General features: G+C 37.5%; 1 protein-coding gene across 1 annotated transcript; it reads left to right on the top strand.

Moving 5' to 3' along the window:
* The first annotated feature begins 3,925 nt into the window (after positions 1-3,925).
* Positions 3,926-12,626, top strand: LOC111049520. The gene is made up of 2 exons (XM_022335609.2): positions 3,926-4,220; positions 10,223-12,626. Exons 1-2 carry the CDS (start codon positions 4,169-4,171, stop codon positions 11,446-11,448), a joined length of 1,278 nt encoding a protein of 425 aa, XP_022191301.2. The 5' UTR covers positions 3,926-4,168; the 3' UTR covers positions 11,449-12,626.
* Positions 12,627-20,860: the final 8,234 nt, after the last annotated feature.

The following is a 20,860-nucleotide window of genomic DNA, read 5'->3' as shown; positions in this document are numbered from 1 at the left end:
CAAATTTTGGTATCCCTTTCTTTGTCCTCTGATTGGTTGTTCGTGCAAAGAGGAATAAATCTAGCAAGATCGCTTCTATTTAATATTTATTTGTTGATAATCCAAACAATAAATGTAATTAAATTAAATAATAGCGTTTGTCAATGTAGACTTACATACAAAGAGTATTTGTAACTTTTTTGCTATTACTGTACATCAGAATACTATCTTTTTTATAATTTGTTTTTCAAAAATAAATTCATTTATTGTGCTAATAATTTCGATTAGCTTATTATTATAGATTCCTTTTTCTTTTCTACACAATAACGAAAAATAATAATTCACAAATAAACATGCTATCACATTATTATATAATAAGCAGGTCTGATTGATCTCAACTCTATACTAGTGTTCTAAGCATTCAAACGTTTTAGGTTAGGTTTACCTCAACATTCCCTATAAATGTGATTTTAATACAATAATTTTATAATCAATAGAATAAATAATATAATAAGTAATATGAATTCAATTGGTTTACTGGAAGAGACTGATTCGATTTGATATTGTTATCAGTAACGGTAACGTTGATAATTATTTCATATCAAGATTGTTTGCTGCCTCAGCCTTGATTTTTCATAATATGATTTAAAGAACTAGTTTTTGAAGTAGCCACTAAAACGAATCGTCACACAGGTTATACTCGTATGTAACTTTTATTAGAAAAATAAGTTATAAAACTTTTGTTGTACAACAAAAGTTTGATTGACAAAAAGGAATTTATAACATGTTATAAAATAAAAGCATCAGTTTGTGGGTCTCTACAGTAATTATATCACCCGAAGTATGGCTATTGACTGTCACGTGGTACAAATCTGCCATTAAGATTATAAACAAACTTTATAGTCCTATCTTTTTTATTGAAAATTATTTGGAAATTTGAAACTTATCACTTCTTTTACCGATTGGAAACGTATTTTGAACTTCCGATGAGTTTGGTATGAAATTTTCGAAGGGAAACTGATTATACTTTGATATCGATCAATAAAGTTTATTTGAATAACATTAATAACGCTAAAAACATCATTTTTTTCCCTCGGGCGCGCATAAGTAGGGTACACCTCAAGGATCAAAATTTCAAACTTTCATAATAACTTTTGTCACAATGATCGGATGTCAATGTACCACAGCTCATTCTGAGATTGGAAACGTATTTTGAACTTCCGATCAGTTTGGTATTAATTTTTCAAAGGGAAACTGATTATACTTTGATATAGATCAATGAAGTTTATTTAAATAGCATTATTAACGCTTAAAACATCAATTTTTCTTCCCTCCGGCGCGCATAAGTAGGGAACACATCAAGGATCAAAATTTCAAACACTCATAACTTTTGTCACAATATCATTGTACCACAGCACATTCTTCTCGGCTCGTCAAGGCGGTTCAAAAAAAAATGCTTGATGAGTATTCATGAGTCAAATTCGATCGTTAAATATGAAATTCATCCCTGAGTGTAGATTAACCAGTATACACAAAGAAATGACTATCAGAGCTATGTATCTCGGTAACCCATTATCATAAAAAAGACTTGATCTTGAATTTTAGAATTGAATTTGAATTTTTTCTCCTATTTTAGCTGCTGCACACGGAAGAATATGATCGTAATGTAAGATTCGATCGTAAAAAGTAAAGAAATCGAAGATACTTCTCTCATAAATTAACGGTCTGGGCAGTGCTATGATAGGGAACAGTGATTCAAAATGAATTCTAGGCAATTATGAGCCCGTAGAGGATGAATTGTCTACAATTTGGAATCAATCATGAGTTTCTATGATGTATCAGACTCTTGATTAACAGAAAACTCGCGAAAAAATGAAATTCTGGAATCGCCATTTTTAAAATCGGTTGTAACTTTCTAATAATACTGGAATCGAGTGTATTCTTCATTGTAGTGGAAAGAGGATATACTTTTCCACGTTTTGAAATTTTATCCGAAGTATTTGACAATATGCAGTTTTGAATATGGAAATTGGTCATTTTTTTGTGAATTGAACTGTACACTCAAGGATGAATTTCCTATTTTCGATCAATTTCACTTATAATGCGTGATTTGGAACCGCCTTGACATGCTTAGAAGAATGAACTGTGGTACAATGAGATCTGATCATTGTGTCAAAAGTTATGAGTGTTTGAAATGTTTATTCTTGAGGTGTCCTTATGCGCGCCTCTCCACTAAATTAAGAGCATATAACGGGTCCCCTGAACGCCGCTCCCCCAGGTCAGGGTCCTGGATCCGCGCCTGTAAGCAGCTGATGATTCAGCTACTTCCTCCACCACCTATTTCAACTTCATTCTATAACTTGTAACATGTTATAAGTAGTAAAACGTTCTTATAACACATGTAACATGTAACAAAAAGTTATACTTTTACTTTGATTTTTACCGACTTCGTGCGGGAAAGGAAAAACTTGTTATAAACACGAAATTATGTTATAAAACACCAAGTTACATGTAATAAGTTTCATGAATTTATAACATTTTTGTTAAAGTTTTTATATAACCATAACGTTTTATAACAAAGTTACACAGTTTAAACGTAGCTAGAGAAAAAATTTTTATATAACACGAAGTTACATGTAACAAGTTAAATGAATTCATAACATTTTTGTTAAAGTTGTTATATAACCAATGTCTTATAGCAAAGTTACACAGTGTAAACGCAGCTTAGGATGGCTAGTTATCAACATTTAAAATGTTAGGCTATTTCAGGTATTTTAATTCCTGTTTCTCATACGGTAATGTCTAGAAATTATTTAATTGTTTCAAAAATACATTTGAAAAAAATGGTGGCTGAGAATTGTTTGTTTACTGTTGTACAGTCACTGTTAATAGTACTTTACGTAATAAGTCCGGTAACGATAATTTACCGCATAAGTATGATTGTTTCTGCCCGAAACGTAGTTGAGGGCAGAATTATCATACGAATGCGGTAAATACGTTACCGTCCAAGTTACGTACAATATTTTTTGTCATACTTATCTGAGAAAGAATAATATTGCTGAGAAACAGAAACCATTACCTGCTGCTTAACATGACCTAGCCCGTAGCGCCTAGTTCTTAACAGACTCACCCTGCGAGCTCAAAAATAAAATGATGAAGGCCTGAATTATAAGATTTCAGATGACTTCTTATAACTTGAAAATCCTTGAATGAGTTCTTTAATTATTTGAGGTAGTATATTAATTACTCAGATGTTATTAGGACTCAGTAGTGTCCTAACATACTCGATTGTAAAGAGAACATATGATTTCTTTACAGTATAGTATGCTGTAATAGAAATCACATGTTTTCTTGTTCTGCAAACAGCTGTTTACCGGCTTCATTTCATGGATGTAAAACAACTGAAATTGAATGACTATGACAAAAAACTAAAAATAAAACATTCTGGCAAACGGACAACATTGCAAAGCGAGAGAGAGATAGCGATATATTTTTTGTTGTATGATAGAAAAGGACAGAAACAGTATTGTCAATCGTACACTGCCATTATAACGTGGACCTCACTATAGGCCTGTTTCTTCTATTCAATATTGTACTTTATCAGATATCAATAATGCAAGAATAATATTCACTAGACGAATAATAATTTATAATATTCAGAAGCAAGGTATCTTCGCTCTATGATTGTATTGTTCCATTAATATAAATAAATTAAATTAAATCCAGAAGAAGTAGAAATCCAGAAGACTGATTTACTTATGATGCATGCGAAGTTTCAAAGTGGCAGCGCTTGCGGTCTGGTAGTATACAGATACTGACTGTATTTTCCTCAGATTTCAAGGGTAAATCCGTATCAGCTAGGATCACAAAACCACTGAAAAAGGATGTGGGTTTTCTGTTTTCTTATAATCTGTTATTGACATCGAATACTTGATGCTTCAATTTGGCGAGTCCATACAACTATCACCCAGAGAGTATAGAATTATTCTATAGTGAGATTCAATGTGAACTGTAAGCGCTACATATTCCTCAACTTCGATGCTTCCCATTCAATCAGTGCTAACAGTCCAATGAGATCCAAACTATATACTGTGCTTCTACCAGAGGATGTGTGATTTGATACGATAAAATTCATAATATTATAATAGCTAAAGACAATATAATATTATAATAGCTTCAGACATCGAAAATGTCTTGTGCAAGTAGCAACAGTTTGGCGATGCTGCTGATATTAATTGCAGGTCAGTTCAATAAATGTTCAAATTTATTCTCATTGAAAGGTTCTTTTCTGCTTTTACGAAGAGGATAGAAGCTACTTCAGAAGAACTGAGTTGAAGAACTCTATTATTCTAGAATCTCTGGATGACAAGAATGCATCCCAAAGTTGTTCTCAAAACATTCCTACTAGTTTCAAAGTATGTTTGCAGTGAAAAATTAATTGTAGATGATTAGTGTAAAGGACAGTTCATTTCAAATCCGATAACAGAGAAATATTCATGAAATTTTTGACAAAGATATTCTATTTCACAAAAAATCACCGGAAATAACTTTTGGTTGAGTTATTTTTCATAATTTTTTTGTAAGTGGAATAACTTTCTCAAAAGTTGATATTTTCAGGAAATGTTTGTTCTATTTAATCAACAATACCATGAAGAATTCAACTCAAGAATTTCATGAATTTATCTCTTACTGAGTTTGAAATGATCTGTTCTAAAAAATTTAACTTGAGACGCTCATATCTCGAAAAGTAATGATCGGAAAAATGTTTTTATCGTGGAAAAGTCTTTATTTTGATAGCTTGACAGTGTACAAATCAAAAAACTTTTGAAACTATCACTAGTGAAAAGTTTTTTTAGCCTTTTGCACTGCCTAAATTGGAAAAAATCCCAGGAATGACGATGATTATTATAGTATATATCATGTCACAGTACGTTATATAATATTGTACTATCAAGAGTTACATAATTATGTATAGTTGCTGTTTGTTTAAGAAATAACAGTGGCGAAGCTGAAGGGGAATCTAAGAGTCTGAGACTCCCCAAAATCAATAATGATTGATGTGAATATTATATTTTATTAGCACGCATATATTTCTTTGCAAATTTGGATAAGAGCTGGCCAGACCACCTTCCAAACTGTTTTGTGGCTCTCTGTCTGGCCGACAACGGAGAGCAGACTTGCTAGGCTATCTATTCATTCTACATTCTACACACCAATACGGCCGCTAGTTACTGGTCAATTATTGACCAGTCGGAATCTCAACTCCGACTCAAATTCAAATGACGATGTCCCAATGGACAATTTAAAACAGATTGAAATTGTAATTATGCTTAGGAATTTGGAAACTTCTTTTGCTCAAAGGTTCCGTAGCTTAGAGGAGACAAATGCCTCTCTCATTTGTAACCTTTCATCAGAGGTAGCAGCATTGAGATTGGAAATTTCTTCATTGACTGAGGAAAACTTGAAATTAAGAGATGCTTTAAACAACGATGTTAATGTGATTTCGAAAATATACAACGTGTCTCCCAGTTCAGAAATTAGTAAGTCCATAGAAAGATCCAAATCATCGCTGGTGAATAATGATGTGCCTGCTCCCTCTTCTATCGTCATAGACGAGTCAGCTCAGCAGGACAAACAGATCGAATTACCTTCCATGCTGTCTGAACCTTGGTATGTTGTGGCTAAAAAACCAAGACAAGGGAAAAGAGATCCGCAGAGCAATGTGAGTAAGCAAAACACTGACGCTTCAAAGTATCTTATCAAACTCCACTCTGCCGAAAAAAAGAGCAAGAGGCCGGTTCAAATTGGATCAAGAAAGGATACAAATATAATCACTAGATTGAGAAATAAGGCATTGTTTGCTAGTCGTTTTTCCCCTGATACATCAGAAAATGATATTGAAAATCTTGTCAGGAGCACTATATCAAAAGGTTTTGTTTCATGTACTAAACTTCAATCACGATTTCCAGACTCTTACAGCTCTTTTCATGTACTTGTCTCTGAAAATGTATTCCTTGAAGTTTGTAAGCCTGATGCCTGGCCTGAAGGAGCTATAATCTCTCCATTCTATGGGAAACTGTCTCATTCCAACTGTAAGCCTGTTGGCGGAAATGCTAGTGTGAATTCAATGGGACGCTCAAAATGGGATTTCTTACTTCAGTTGTTAGTAATGATTTCGATATTGTAGCTGTAACTGAATCCTGGTTAGGCGATCAACATAATAGCTCAAGCTTCTTTCCACCCGATTACAATGTGTTCAGAGCTGATAGGCAATATGATACTACAGGACAGACTAGAGGTGGAGGCTCACTGCTTGCTGTTAAAAGATCCCTACCTGCAACGAGGCGATTGGACCTTGAACTCTTACCTGAAGTCGTCTGGATTGAAATCAAACTTCCTGGGCATCATCTTCTGATTGCTTGTCACTATGTCTCTCCCACTTCTGATTTGTCATCCTTGAGCAGATATTTTGAAAAACTGAGTGGAAAATTGGTTGGTGACTCACTGGACCTGATTATATTGGGTGACTTCAATGCTGATGCTGTTCATTGGATGGATTACTCTCTTGTTCCCAATGCTCATTACCAAGCACTACGAAGAGCCGAAGTAGTATTACAGTTTCTGGAAGAGAACTGCTTGGATCAATTCAATAGGGGCTCAAATGTTGACCTTGTACTTGATTTGGTGGTCAGTAACCTGAAGAACATTGCTGTATCTCACTCAGTTTCACCATTTGTTACCCCGGATGTTTATCATCCACCTTTTGCTGTAAATGTTCAGAACATTGCTGCGAACACACCAACTACTCCAAAAGCAGTATACTGCTTCAGGGAAGGAGATTATTACAAACTGTATAAGGAGGTGAGAGATAATGATTGGCACAACATTTTGGACTATAATGATCCCAACAGAGCTGCAGCAACACTTACTGATGTCTTAAAGAAAGCCATGAATAACTGCATTCCAAAAAGGACACCTAAACGGTCAGCTTATCCCAGTTGGTTCTCAGGCGAGTTGATCGGGATGATAAAAGCCAAGAAAAAAGCACACAAGATATACAAAAAGAGTTTGCTTGACAGAGATTATTCAAAGTATTCTACTCTCCGCTCTCAGGTGAAAGGTCAATTACTTCAAGACAAATCTTTATGACTCAAAAGACAGAGACATATCTGCAAACCCAGCCGAAATGCTTTTGGAAATATGTAAGGGACAACAGGACAGAGGCTAATAATTGTCCATCCACTATATCAGTTGATGAGGTGACAGTGACTGAACCACACAAAATTTGTGAGCACTTTGGCAATTACTTTTCCTCCTTAAATCAGAAAAAGATCTCAACATCTGCTTATTGCACTCCAGTCAATGACAATCCCAGCTCATCATCTTTTGGATTACCTGATGTGAATGAGAAGGAAGTTCTTAAGGAAATTTATGCCCTAAAAAACTCTTCTCCATGATCTGATGGAATTCCAATATTTATTATAAAAGGTTTGAGTTATCTAATCTCTCCAGTACTGACATCGATTGTCAAAAGCAGTTTCCTAATGGGAATATTTCCAAGTGTCTGGAAACACTCTGTTGTTGTACCTATCCCTAAAAAGACCAGATCCAACAGTATCGAAGATTTCAGACCAATCTCTATTCTGAACCCTTTTTCAAAAATAATTGAGAGAGTTGTCTACAGGCATATTTTCAGCAATGTAAAGACTACCATCACCGACTCTCAACATGGGTTAATGCCACAAAAATCTACCACCACTAATTTGGCAAATTTCTTATCATATGTTGCACCATATGTGGAGAATCAAGAGCGAGTAGATGTGGTATACTTGGATCTGGAGAAGGCCTTCGACAAGATGCCCAATTCTGTACTGATCAGAAAGCTTTATGATATCGGGGTCAATCAGGATCTTATTTGCTGGATCACGTCATATCTTGAATATAGAAAATTTTGTGTACGATTCAGAGGAGCCACTTTCAGAAGCTTCACAACATCGTCTGGGGTTCCTCAGGGCTCCAATCTTGGTCCACTGCTCTTCAGTATTTTTATGAATGACATTGTAGGAGTTCTGGACTGTGAGGTTCTGATGTATGCTGATGACCTTAAAATCTTCAAGAAAATCAAGTCAAGAGAGGACTCCTTATCTTTGCAAGACAACATTGACCGGGCTTTGGATTGGTCTAGGAGGAATTTTATGCCTATCAATGTGAGAAAGACATTTATCATGACCTTCTCCAGGAAGACTAACACTCTTGGGTTTTGTTACAAAATTGCAAACACAAATATTCAGCGCGTCAAAAGTATGAAGGATCTTGGTGTTACCTTTGATAGTAAACTTCTATTCACTGTGCATGTTGATAATATTGTGGCAAGGGCAAGAAGACAACTTGGAGTTATGAGATGGATTGGAAGAGATTTCAGGGATCCCTGCACAATGAAGACCCTCTATTGTTCACTTGTCCGATGTCATCTGGAGTATGCTTCTATTATTTGGAACAGAGACAGATTATGTTCATCTAATAAAATTGAATCTGTTCAGAGAAGATTTGTGCATTTTGTTTCAAAACGACTCATGCCAGATATGGAGGAACTCTCTTACAGACAATTCTGCGAGACCGTGAAATTTGAATCTCTGGAATGGAGAAGAACCAAATTTGATGCGATGTTCTTATATAAATGTGTTCATGGGCAAGTGAATATTGGTGATCGAGGAGTTGGATTTATTGTTCCTCCACGAAATTTGAGACATTATCATCAATTTCACGCTTTCCTAAGAAGCTGTACCTACCCTCTGGAGAGATGTATTGAAGTTGGCAATAAATTGTCTTATCAAATTGACTTCTTTGAAGCACCCAACATTTTTAAGAGGAAAATCCGATCAATGTAAAACATACTCGAGTGATACGAGTTCTAAATGTTTTTTTTTGACAGCTGCAATATACCAAGGCCATGTGCCGTTCTATTGCACGAAAATGCCTAAGCATACTTACTAGTCACTTGGCGCCATGTGGTGGAACGGGTTGGCTATAAGGGGTGATGTGGAGGCCAACTATTATTATTATTATTATTATTATTACATGGTGAGTCTCAAACTCATGACTCTCAATTCATTCATAATGGGCGTGGCGTATTGTATGGTTGCTATGACAACGTGACGTAGCACCATAGCCATATAGTAGAACTTGGAGTCTAGGATCCTACAGCTGGGTTCATAGTTCGAGTTCCGTATCGATGTCTTGATCTCGGTGTATCGACATGGAAGTAATAGTCTTCAGACATCGATCATCGAAGCTTTTAAAAATTTGATAATTTCAAATAAATCAGTTGGTTTGTGGCTCGTTTACACTTGGCTTGTTCTTAACCTACAACTCGGTTTTGGCGGTTTGCTTTAGTTTACTCAATAATAATGAAACCAAATCCTTTTTCAATTTCAGATTTATCTTTAATTTGTTGTTGAACTTACAGGATAATTTCTTATTTCTTAATAATTATGCAATGGATGAGTGTAATGGTCTAGTGAAGTATTTGCTTCAAACTCCGTTTTCTCCTTGTCTTTTGAATAGGAATGTGCTCTGAAAGACAAGCGGTAAGCTTTAGAGTTCCTAGACTCCCCTTTCAGTATTAGGTAGCTTTGTCACTGAGAAATGATGCAATATGTTATCAAGATAATTCACATGTAGTTGAGACAAAGTGTTATGAACTCTATGAAGAGTACAATTGTTACTTTCATATCCAAATAAATACATTGAAGCCAATAAAGCCATACATACAAGCTAGTGAGCAACAGGTTCAATTTTAAATTAGACACTCTGTATATCACGTTGTGGGTGTAGACTCTCATCAGTTTTTCAACAAATCATTATACCATTTCTTATCAAAATTATGGACAATATTCATAAAATCATCATCACAATATTCCGTCTCTCCCAAAGCCTTCTCAATAATTACACTAGTTATCCAGTGAATCTGATCTATTATTCAGAGTTCTTCAGAAAATGGCATATCACATTATTTAGATTTCAAATTTTCCGCTTCTAAATTATTATTTGAAAGCCAAGAAATGGTTGCCTCATCTAGAAGTCTTGCCACTTCATGCATTCAATCACTGAAGAAGGATCTATATATTGACTAATTCTTTTCAATTACATTAAGTATAGACAAATATGGACCATTTGATATTACATCAAACTTTATTGTTTGTTTATATTGTTCGACTATTCGTTTGATTGTTTTTTTTTTCAGCCGCATCCGTACATCCTGAAGTAATTATTACAGGAGGAAACGGGAAGATGAAATTCATAAAAAATAAGTCATGCCGTATTCCTGACTCGGATGAGCGCTATTACCTTTCATTCGACGGAACAAGAAGACTTCATCCGAGAGATCGAATCGGAGGCAACGGACAAGAAGCTGTTAGAGTGAGATGCTTTGATCTTACACAGGAAAGCAAAGCGCCCGATCTTGTGATTTGTTTCGACGGAGAATGGTACCCTAGTGATCACCGATGCCTTGTGAAAACTTGCAGTCCGGTTCACAACACAGCTACAACAGTTTTCACCTGCACCACTCCCAATGGTGTGAACGTCGCTTGCAATCAACCGGTTCCAGTCAACACAGAAATCACCATTCAATGTCCATATGCAGGATATTTTACAAATCCAAGCGGAGAGAATAATAGAAAATTGTGTTTAGATGGTGAATGGGAGAACTTATATATGTGCCAACATCAATGTGGTCTAGTAATTGACAAACCTCCAACAAAGGGTAAGGCAGAAAAGTTTGAAGAAGCACTCTACCACAACCCGTGGCATGTCGTCATCTATCATTTCAAAGATAAGAAATGGTCGCAAAAGTGTGTGGGAACAATTCTCAGTAAATACGTTATCATCACTACTGAAAGTTGTTTGAATCCTATCGATGATAAGGCAACAGCAAACCCGCTAAAATCATTCAAAGTAGCTGTTGGTCAGTATTACAAAGATTATAAAACAGCGCAAACGTTATCGCGCATTTATGATATAGGTAGAATCTTCCTATCGAAGAAACCAGGGATCGCCTTAATCACAACTAAAACCGATATAGAGTTTAATGATATAGTAAGAGATGTCTGTTTACCTGACACCTGGTATCCAGAAATGCAAACAAATTTGCAGATGGCGATTTTGAAAGAAAATTTCAACACAGGTTATACCTTCAAGGATACTAGATTTTTGATACCTTTTTCAAATGCTGAACTTCGTAATGAGTACCATGAAACTGGTAAGTGCACTGCAATTTTTGAAAATGGCGGAAAGTTCAATGCCACCGATATTGGTGCCGGATTAGTAGCTCTTGTTGCACTTCCCAATAAGCGTTATCATTACTATTTGACAGGAGTACTCGTTAATTCAACAGAGAACTATTTATTATTCATAGACGTTTTGGATGAGGAACATCAACGGTTCATCAACACAATAATAAAGCCTTGAAGCAAAGTGAATAATAGAACTCAACTTGATCGCAGTGAAATGATATTATATTCATCTTCAATTTATCATTTTATTTTATGATTATTAATACTGTACAGTCATAGACATCCCGGAAAATATTCCTTACATGACAGTTGTCAGTGAAGATCTTTAGGGTCGGTTTCCGAGCTCGGTATTTAGCTGTTCTAGACTCTAAACAGCTGGATTCAGAAAATTGGCTTTCCGAAACGGGGCGTAGTCGCAGTCCAAGGATGGAATACATCTATAGACTATTCTTGGTCGCAGTCCACGTTTGAATTGAATTTCGAAAAACTAGAAAACTTAACACAAAATAAAATAGAGAGAAAATAGTGTAAAGTTTCAGCTATTTTGAATTATTTAGGAATGTTTCATTTCGTGAAGGGGAAACTTTCCCAATTTTGAAAATTATGAAATAAAGATTATCATGAAAACTACGACTGCGCCCCGTTTCGGAAAGCCAATTTTCTGACTCCAGCTGTTTAAAGTCTAGAACTCAGCCAAATCCTGAGCTCGGAAACCAGCCCTCAAGATTTTCACTGGCAACCGTCATGTGAGGAATTTTTTGTGATGTCTATGTACAATATAGTCTATTACCTTCAAATTTTCATTGATAGATCTTGAGATTATCAATGATAATGATAATGTTCTGAAAGTCATTGTAACTGTGAATTATCATTGGAGAAATATGGAAGTCCATCCCAAAATTTGCAGGAGCTTTATAGCTAATATCGGGGGACCGAGCTTCGCTCTGGAGTGTAAAAGCATAGAAAATTTGAATTAATGAAAGATTGAATTTATAGTTTATATTTATTTATTCATTTTCTCAGTCGTACAATTATTTTACAGTTATATGAAGAGGCACAACAGGCTTATGCCTGTGCTTTTTTTATACTACAGTCCAAATCAAAATCTAGGTTAAGCTACTATCACTCATCAAAATAACAATTTATTCACACTTCAAAAAACAAACATATCATCAATTACAAATAGATATACTATGAATTCGATTTAGAATGATATACTATGTTTGCTAAAATATTTGTTAATATACTATGTACTATTCTACACTTACAGAATCTAGTTACTATTTGTGATTTTCTGAAGTAAACATGTTTTCTAAAAAAAAGAGAAATATACGAAAATAAGTTTCTCTTGCTGAATTTTTCTTCTCGTGAAAACAGCTGGATGATCCCACACATGCACTCGTTCACTCTCTTCCATTACGGTATCGACAGACGAAAAAATTTCCAGCTGTTTTTCCAAGGACGTATTTATCCCAGGGTTGAGACCTAGTGCAATCGAATCTTCATATCATAAACCTACTTAGTTCCAAATTTCGTGAGAATCGTTACAGTAGAGCCGTTTTCGAGATCCGGTGAAATACAAACATCTAAACATTCAAACATCTAAACATATAAACAGAAATTGCTCGTTTAATAGTATAGGATAGACGGCTCATTACAGTTTTTTATCGAAATATGATATGAATTAATTTTCTTGAAATATTTTTTGTGCTTTGGAAGTTCTGCACTCAAAGTACGGTATTGCAGCCAGCCTATCACTAAAATTCCACAATTTCGCTCCGAATCAAGCTGAAGTACATCAAAGCTGAATGCTTTCAACAAATTCCTCCTTCTTTAGAGACGCTAAATATCCAAATATTCTGCTCCACAATATATAGCCTGCAGGCTCAGAACTTTATTCTACTCCATCCTGATATGCTTACACTCGGCTTTTGGCGAATATTTATATTCCTGTGTAAATAGCAGTTTACCTCTGAATCGTATCATTTATATTAAACAAATCCTGAAACATTGGAGATGAGTCTAAATAGGGAGATCTGTTTGGGATTTAGGAGCAACTCATATTCAATTTGCTTCAAAATATGTTTCAAAAATTAAATTTTGTTTTCAAATATGTTTGTATTTATGAGTATAACAAGAGAGAGGATACAGTCATGGTGTAGATTATACTGAATCGTTCTGAAAGAAATAAATTGAAATCAGGTGTTATGATTGTATTGACTTTGCATCAGAGGTGTCAACCAAATGTTTCTTTCTCCGTCCTTATAAATGTTACTAGCCGTCAGGCTCGCTTCGCTCGCCATATCCGTCTAGCCAGGGGGCTCGAGAATTGAGCATTTGAGCATTTTTATCATATGTTAGGACAATCCAGTCGGGGGTCCAGACTAAACGTCTGGCTAAACGTATATCGCGAGCGAAGCGATCCTGACGGCTAGTAATATAATATTCCCAGGATTGAAGTAGCAGTGCCGAATCAATTTTTCCGCGATAAATGCATTTAAATCTTCAACCTGATGCCAACCTAACAAAGTCAACTCAACTTAATACCAACCTGACAAAATTATTAATTTAGTTGCCAGTTAACAACTGTTTCGAAGAGGTACTCTATCTACATTATAGTTCTATAGTAACATATGATATGGAAATTTCAATTATGATCAAGAGATTGGGAGAAGAAGAATATACATGTTAAAAGATAAACTTTAAACCCTTAAATACAACCCTTAGGATTAAAATATTGCCAAAAGATTTCTTAGAGCGCCTCTAAAGGGCCAACTGAACATACCTACCAAATTTGAACGTTTTTGGTCCGGTAGAATTTTAGTTCTGCGAGTGAGTGAGTGAGTGAGTCAGTCAGTCAGTCAGTCAGTCTGTCAGTGAGTGCCATTTCCGTGTTCGCCAAGTTCCGTCCAATCTGGTTGAGTTTATAAGGACGGAAAAAGAAACATTTGCTTGACAACTGTGGTGTGAACGGGTTTTCAGCAAATATGCCGCTGTAAGTGGCCTGTGGTCAAAGTGTGAAGCCATTTTAAATTCACGAATAGAATGGACAGGTGGATGTTTAGCTTTCAGTTTGGATTGCGGTCGCTATAAACCTACATATTATGACACAAGCACATTATGATGCATGGGAGTGACCTGGACGGGTGAGTCTCGATCGCGTTTTAGTACGATCTATCACCTTACAATTTTGGCATCGATTGAATCTGACGTGAATCAATATCCAATAGTAACTACTCAAAAGGTTATGTTTACTATAATGTTTCAAAATTAAAAGGGTAGGTAAGGAGGTTAGCATTATGCTTTCAAATGGCAATATGCTGGTATTACTGGGAATGTTTTGCTAATTCTAAATAATAGACACAGAAAATTGAAACAAAAACGTTAACTTCCAACGGGAAAGGTTCACTACACATGCGCAGTACGAATGCGTACTGCGATGTAGTAGGATGGAAAAAGACAACTGCGTGCGCAGTTGTTTTTTCCCGGATTATTGTAATAAATGTTTAAAGACGAAATAATATATGATAATTCTGTTTGACAGAATGTTTCTCAGTAAATATTTGAAAACACTCACTTTGTCGAAAAGTGTCAACTATTCTCAATTCTCAACGAAAAGTACGACCAAGCATTTTTAAAATTTCCACTTAACAGGGACGGCAGACAACGGTCCGCTGTGCCCTGGGGAAATGGGAGGACAGGGACGGCAGACAACGGTCCGCTGTGCCCTAGGGAGATGGGAGGACAGGGACGGCAGACAACGGTCCGCTGTGCCCTAGGGAGATGGAAGGTTAGGGACGTACGGCAGCCAACGGGCCGCTGTACAAGGAGCAGGAAGGTTGTGAGCGGAATGCTGTGGTCTGGGGCTCGTCCGGCTTTTTTATACTCCCCAAAAGTGGAGGGGATGGAGTTGAGCCGCCGCCAGAGGCGGTGGAAATTGTCTTGATGCGCGGAAGATGGTGCGCCATCGGTACCTCCCTTATCTCCGCGGTCGGCTAGCATTGCTGATAGCCGAGCGTCTTTCAATACTATTATTTATTATTTTCTCGTCATAATTTTACTTTGTGACACCCCACTCCTACTTGGGGGGGGGGGGTGTTCGGAGCCCTCTATGGCACCACCTTAAAAGGCGTGAGCCATCTAGGCATCACCTTAAGAGGTGAACACCTCTCAGGCATCACCTTAAGAGGTGTATGCCGCTCAGGCATCACCTTTAGAGGTGTATGCCACTGCCTATAGGCATCATCTATGCCTGATCCACAGGTACATATTTACATCGTCCATTCGATAATCGGACTTTTATGCGTGGCTTGCCGGCCCGTTTGCGCTTGCCTGATGTTGTGTTGCGGTGGCACATCACTGGATCCATATTTCGAGAGGGGCCTGGTCTGGGTTCCTGGGACGGTGGGACTACTTCATTGGTAGTTGAAGACTGCGTTTGCTCTTCCACATCCATTTCAGTTGAGGAGGGTATTGACTCCTCCACATCCATGACAGTAGGGGGTGGTATTGACTCTTCCACATCCCTCTCGGATTCACCACTTGTGTTGGTGGCTGGGGCATGAATCGTGGCCTGGCGTTCAGAGTCAGTCATCTCATTCCTGTGATCCATCACTATGTTGCCCCAGGATGCTTGCCTTGGAATATATGACAATTCCGCCCTGGCATCAATCAAAGCATTGAGTTCAACTCCATTCAAACCAACCTGCATGAATATCCTCTTGTCGTGATCCTTGTTGTCCTGAGATTCGGATTGTACAGCTGATATTGTTGGGATTTTTGTTGTCCTACTCCCCGAAAAGGGTGATCGCAACATAATTGGCTGTCTTGAAGGATTCAATTGGGGAGGATCCCACTCCACCTCTCTTGTGAATGTGTGAATATTCACTCTGTTTTTACGCATAAATTCCATGCCTAATAGCAGTTCTTGTTCAAGTCCTTCCATTATAGATGCCACTAGTGGAACTGTGATTTGTTCTATGGTCACATTAGTAGTCACTTTCCCATTTAACGGGGTTGACCGTCCATCAGCTAATATCGCGCGGTGACGTGCTGGTTCTTTCCGTATCATCCCTATTTTCCGGATGACTTCATAGACCTCGTTGCTCATATAATTAGCTTCAGCACCCGTATCTAGCAAGGCCTGACACTTTTTACCGCCGATTGTCACGGTAATAAATATTCTGTTGTCCCTTGATGACTCTTCAATTACAGGAATCCTCTGTGCCGTTTGCATCACTGCTGTCTTGTTCAGAGTTTTATTCTCCTTTTGAATATCACAGACACATTTCAGTGCTCTCTTTCTGCACCTTTTACATGGTGGGATTTCGGGACAGCATGATCTCCAGTGCCCCGGTTTCTTGTATTGCCAACACACGGGTTCAGACTCGCTAAGAGAGGGTCTGTTACTTCTAGTGGTTATCACTGTCCCGACCTTGAGTCCTGTAATCTTTTTTGTGTCCTCAGTCTTGTGAACTCTCGAGTTCTGTCTATTCTGTTTCTCCTCTGCTTTTATTTGTTCATACTCCCTCGCGAATTTTTCCAATTCGTCAATACTATGAACATCCGATTGCCGAATATACAATTTGTACCGTGGGAGGAGATTCTTATACACTCTCTGTAATTTATTCTCGTCTGTGAAACCTCCTCGTCGCCTCATGAGTGTCAGTACATCTTCGAGAAATTCGTTAAACAATTCACCTTCCCTTTGCTTCCTTGCATGAATTAGATTCTCGAGGTCCTCCTCATAGGTAAGTGGGTAGTAGCGTGATCTGAAATCTGTCACAAAATTGTCCCACGATTTCCACTGGTCACGACGATTACGCATCCATAGAGTAGCTTTACCAACTAGTAGCTCAGGTAGCGCGACTAGTAGTTGGTTGCCAGTGAGCCCATAGGCTTGTTGTAGCTCGTCTAGCCTTTCTAAGAAGCTGGGAGCATCTGACTGGCCATCGAATGACAGTCTCCAGCTTCTTACTTTGTCACATACCACCCCTGGGTCCATGAGGGGGTTTGTGTGAATGTTGGTTCCAACTTCAGCATGAGTACCTGTTGCTGAGTGTCCGGATTCCTCACTGCTTCTGCTCAATATTCCGGGTCTTGGGCTGGGATAACCTACAGCAATCTTCTTATGTCGTTCTACTAACAACCTTCTCAACTCAGCAAGTGTTCCAGATGACACTATGCCCCAATCTTGTAGAAGATTGAATGCTTCTTCCTTTTTCAATTTATAGATCCAGGAAACTCTGGGGTCGGCTATCACCTCGGGGTTTACGTCCTCAACCGACTGATCCTCTGTCAGCTCCTGGTGTTGAGCATCTGAATCAGACTCTCCCTGTTCACTCATGATTCTTACTTCGTTGCCTCGTGCCCCAAGTGCGGGCGCCAATCTATCACGTTCACCCTGAGTAGCTTCAGAGGTGGGTGATTGATACCCAGGTGTTGCTCCTGGATGACTTTGCTCAGTCGTAGTGTGGGCGGGGTAAGGAGGCAAGTCGAAGTTCCTCTTCCTTCTTCTTTGTGCCTCAGCTGGCGTGAACAGCACCTCCTGGTGCTTCTGACGGCGTGAAGGTCGCTCTCTTCTCTGATGACACCACTTTGATGTAATTTTGTATCGGCCTTACGGCCTCGGTTCCGCTCCAGTGGAGTAGGAAAAGGAAGGACAGACAGGATAGGGACGGCAGACAACGGTCCGCTGTGCCCTAGGGAGATGGGAGGACAGGGACGGCAGACAACGGTCCGCTGTGCCCTAGGGAGATGGGAGGACAGTGTGAAGCCATTTTAAATTCACGAATAGAATGGACAGGTGGATGTTTAGCTTTCAGTTTGGATTGCGGTCGCTATAAACCTACATATTATGACACAAGCACATTATGATGCATGGGAGTGACCTGGACGGGTGAGTCTCGATCGCGTTTTAGTACGATCTATCACCTTACAATTTTGGCATCGATTGAATCTGACGTGAATCAATATCCAATAGTAACTACTCAAAAGTTATGTTTACTATAATGTTTCAAAATTAAAAGGGTAGGTAAGGAGGTTAGCATTATGCTTTCAAATGGCAATATGCTGGTATTACTGGGAATGTTTTGCTAATTCTAAATAATAGACACAGAAAATTGAAACAAAAACGTTAACTTCCAACGGGAAAGGTTCACTACACATGCGCAGTACGAATGCGTACTGCGATGTAGTAGGATGGAAAAAGACAACTGCGTGCGCAGTTGTTTTTTCCCGGATTATTGTAATAAATGTTTAAAGACGAAATAATATATGATAATTCTGTTTGACAGAATCTTTCTCAATGAATATTTGAAAACACTCACTTTGTCGAAAAGTGTCAACTATTCTCAATTCTCAACGAAAAGTACGACCAAGCATTTTTAAAATTTCCACTTAACTATAACAGAGTAATCCTAGTATTGTATTCATGTGTATTATGAAATTGATGAATAAATTAATAAATAACTGATAATCCGTGGAGCTACCTCAAAAATCCACCAATGTTATCTTGAACCGAAGTGTCAATGATTGCCCAAAACCACTCAAATAATTTTTTCTCATAAACATAATGAACATTGTATAATCATTTTTTAATAATTTCAAAATGACAAATTGAATGACACATAGTTTACCTGATCTGCACTACGGCAATGCTTTCGATGATACGAGTCTATTTATAATTCACTTTTTTCAATCAATACCGAACGCATTGAATAGTGGTGGATAGGGTAATTCTTATGCAGCTATCCTATATTTTACTCCAGTGAAAAAAGAGTAATCCAGATTCCGGAGTTTGGAGTTGGGCCAACTCAATTCTATAAACTCCAATACTGTGCATACAGTATTACGATTTGTTCTTCCACTGTAGTAAAGTTCAAATAAATATCCACATTCTACAAATATATTAAATATACTCAATATACACATAGTATATGAGAATTGAATCAAATGAGGTTGTGGTAATAGAAATTGAGAGGTTTCAACGACCAGTGAGTTACATCTTTTTAAGAGAAAAAAACTGAAAAACTAATTTCACTTTTGCATCTTAAAGCGAACTATAATATTATTCCAACATCTCAGTATCAATATGATGAAGCATGCATATACCGATGTATTTCATCAAGCATTTGATGAACGGATGCATGCTTATGGACTAAACAAGCTCTCCATGTTTATTTTGGACTAAAATTGTATAGAAATTGTCCACGTGAAAAACTAACCTTATCCTGGACTGTGTCATCACCTAAATTTGGAAGAAAACAAGCACAAGGACTATTTTATTATTTTATCTACCAACGTTATCAAATTAGTGTCGTTAATGAATGAAGAAATAGAATGCTAAGACTCCAATTCCTTTATATAACCACTCAAAACTGTTTATCTTAACAATAGGGGGACCTGAACAACTTTGGAAATAATATGATTCGTTTACAATGTCGAATAAATTATGTTTGAACCACTATCATTCAATTGAATAATATTCTCTTTGCTTTTCAATCGAAGAAAACATATTTGTAGATTACTCACTGCCTGGAATTGTTACTAGTAAATGTATTCATCTTCTAAATCTGGAATTAACAAATAACTCAGTATATTGTGAGAATTTTGTATTTTTGACCTAAGGGTCCCTTTTACTAGTTTTCCATAAGGAACGGACTCACCGGTTTTAGTTTAAGTATCGTCCCCAGACAGCAATCCTCCGGTAGAGCATTAGGTGGTAGTCTTCCGTCCGCCAGCCTTATTTCACACGCGTATTCACTAAACCACTAAATCACTTCGATTCTCCGCACACCTTTACGTTTGCAAGTCCCGAGGAGTCTAGGAGAAGAGTGACGAAAACACAGGCAGAGTTCCTTCTCAGTTGCCGGGAGAGAGTCCCGTTACTCTAGCAGATAACGCCGATATTTCCCCAAAGTTATGGAGGTGGGGGTAAGCACCCTCAATTGTAAAAGAGGAATAGATAATGAACATGGAGGTAGAGATAATTTGAGGAACACCTTTCCGAGAGAGGGTAAATAATAATAATTAAAAATATAACTTGACAAACATTTATAATATCACAGTATTGGAATGAATTTTTATTATAATTAAAGCTGTATGAACCGAAGAAATAGCAGGCTGGCATCTTATCTAATCGATATTGCTGCTCGCTACTATCAATTTCAGCTATGCCAGCCCGCTTATGAAATGTGATGTCACATAAAAGCCCCAAATTTGCAAGAGGTTGAGTCTCAAGGTCTTGCCAATTTCTCACCCATACAGCACATTTCAGCCCTCACATCGGGTCAACTGCAGCAAGACTAGCCAAGCATCTCCAGCACTACACTGTTATATTTTAGGATTATGGTAGTACCCAATGGGAAACAATCAACCATCAGTACAAATAATGTAAGCCTGGGTCCAAGCCCTTCGACTTTACAAGTGGAATTCTCTCCACAATAATTACAATAATTAGTGAAGTGGGCAACAAGCCCCACTCACCTAAAAAAAAAGAAAAGAAAATCCCAAATAATAATCTGGCCCGGAGGACCAAAGAAGATGTAATACTAAGTTTGCTGGCCCGCCATACTCCAATATCTCCA

The sequence above is a fragment of the Nilaparvata lugens genome, chromosome 3, assembly GCF_014356525.2.
Source record: "Nilaparvata lugens isolate BPH chromosome 3, ASM1435652v1, whole genome shotgun sequence".
NCBI lineage: Eukaryota > Metazoa > Arthropoda > Insecta > Hemiptera > Delphacidae > Nilaparvata > Nilaparvata lugens.
Note: the sequence above shows the minus strand (reverse complement) of the source record. Positions and strands in the feature narration are given on the sequence as shown.

Coding starts and splice junctions, on each gene's coding strand:
- LOC111049520 (XM_022335609.2), top strand. CDS start 4,169: ATGTCTTGTGCAAGTAGCAACAGTTTGGCGATGCTGCTGATATTAATT. Junction 4,221..10,222: donor GCTGCTGATATTAATTGCAG/GTCAGTTCAATA, acceptor TTTTTTTTTCAG/CCGCATCCGTACATCCTGAA.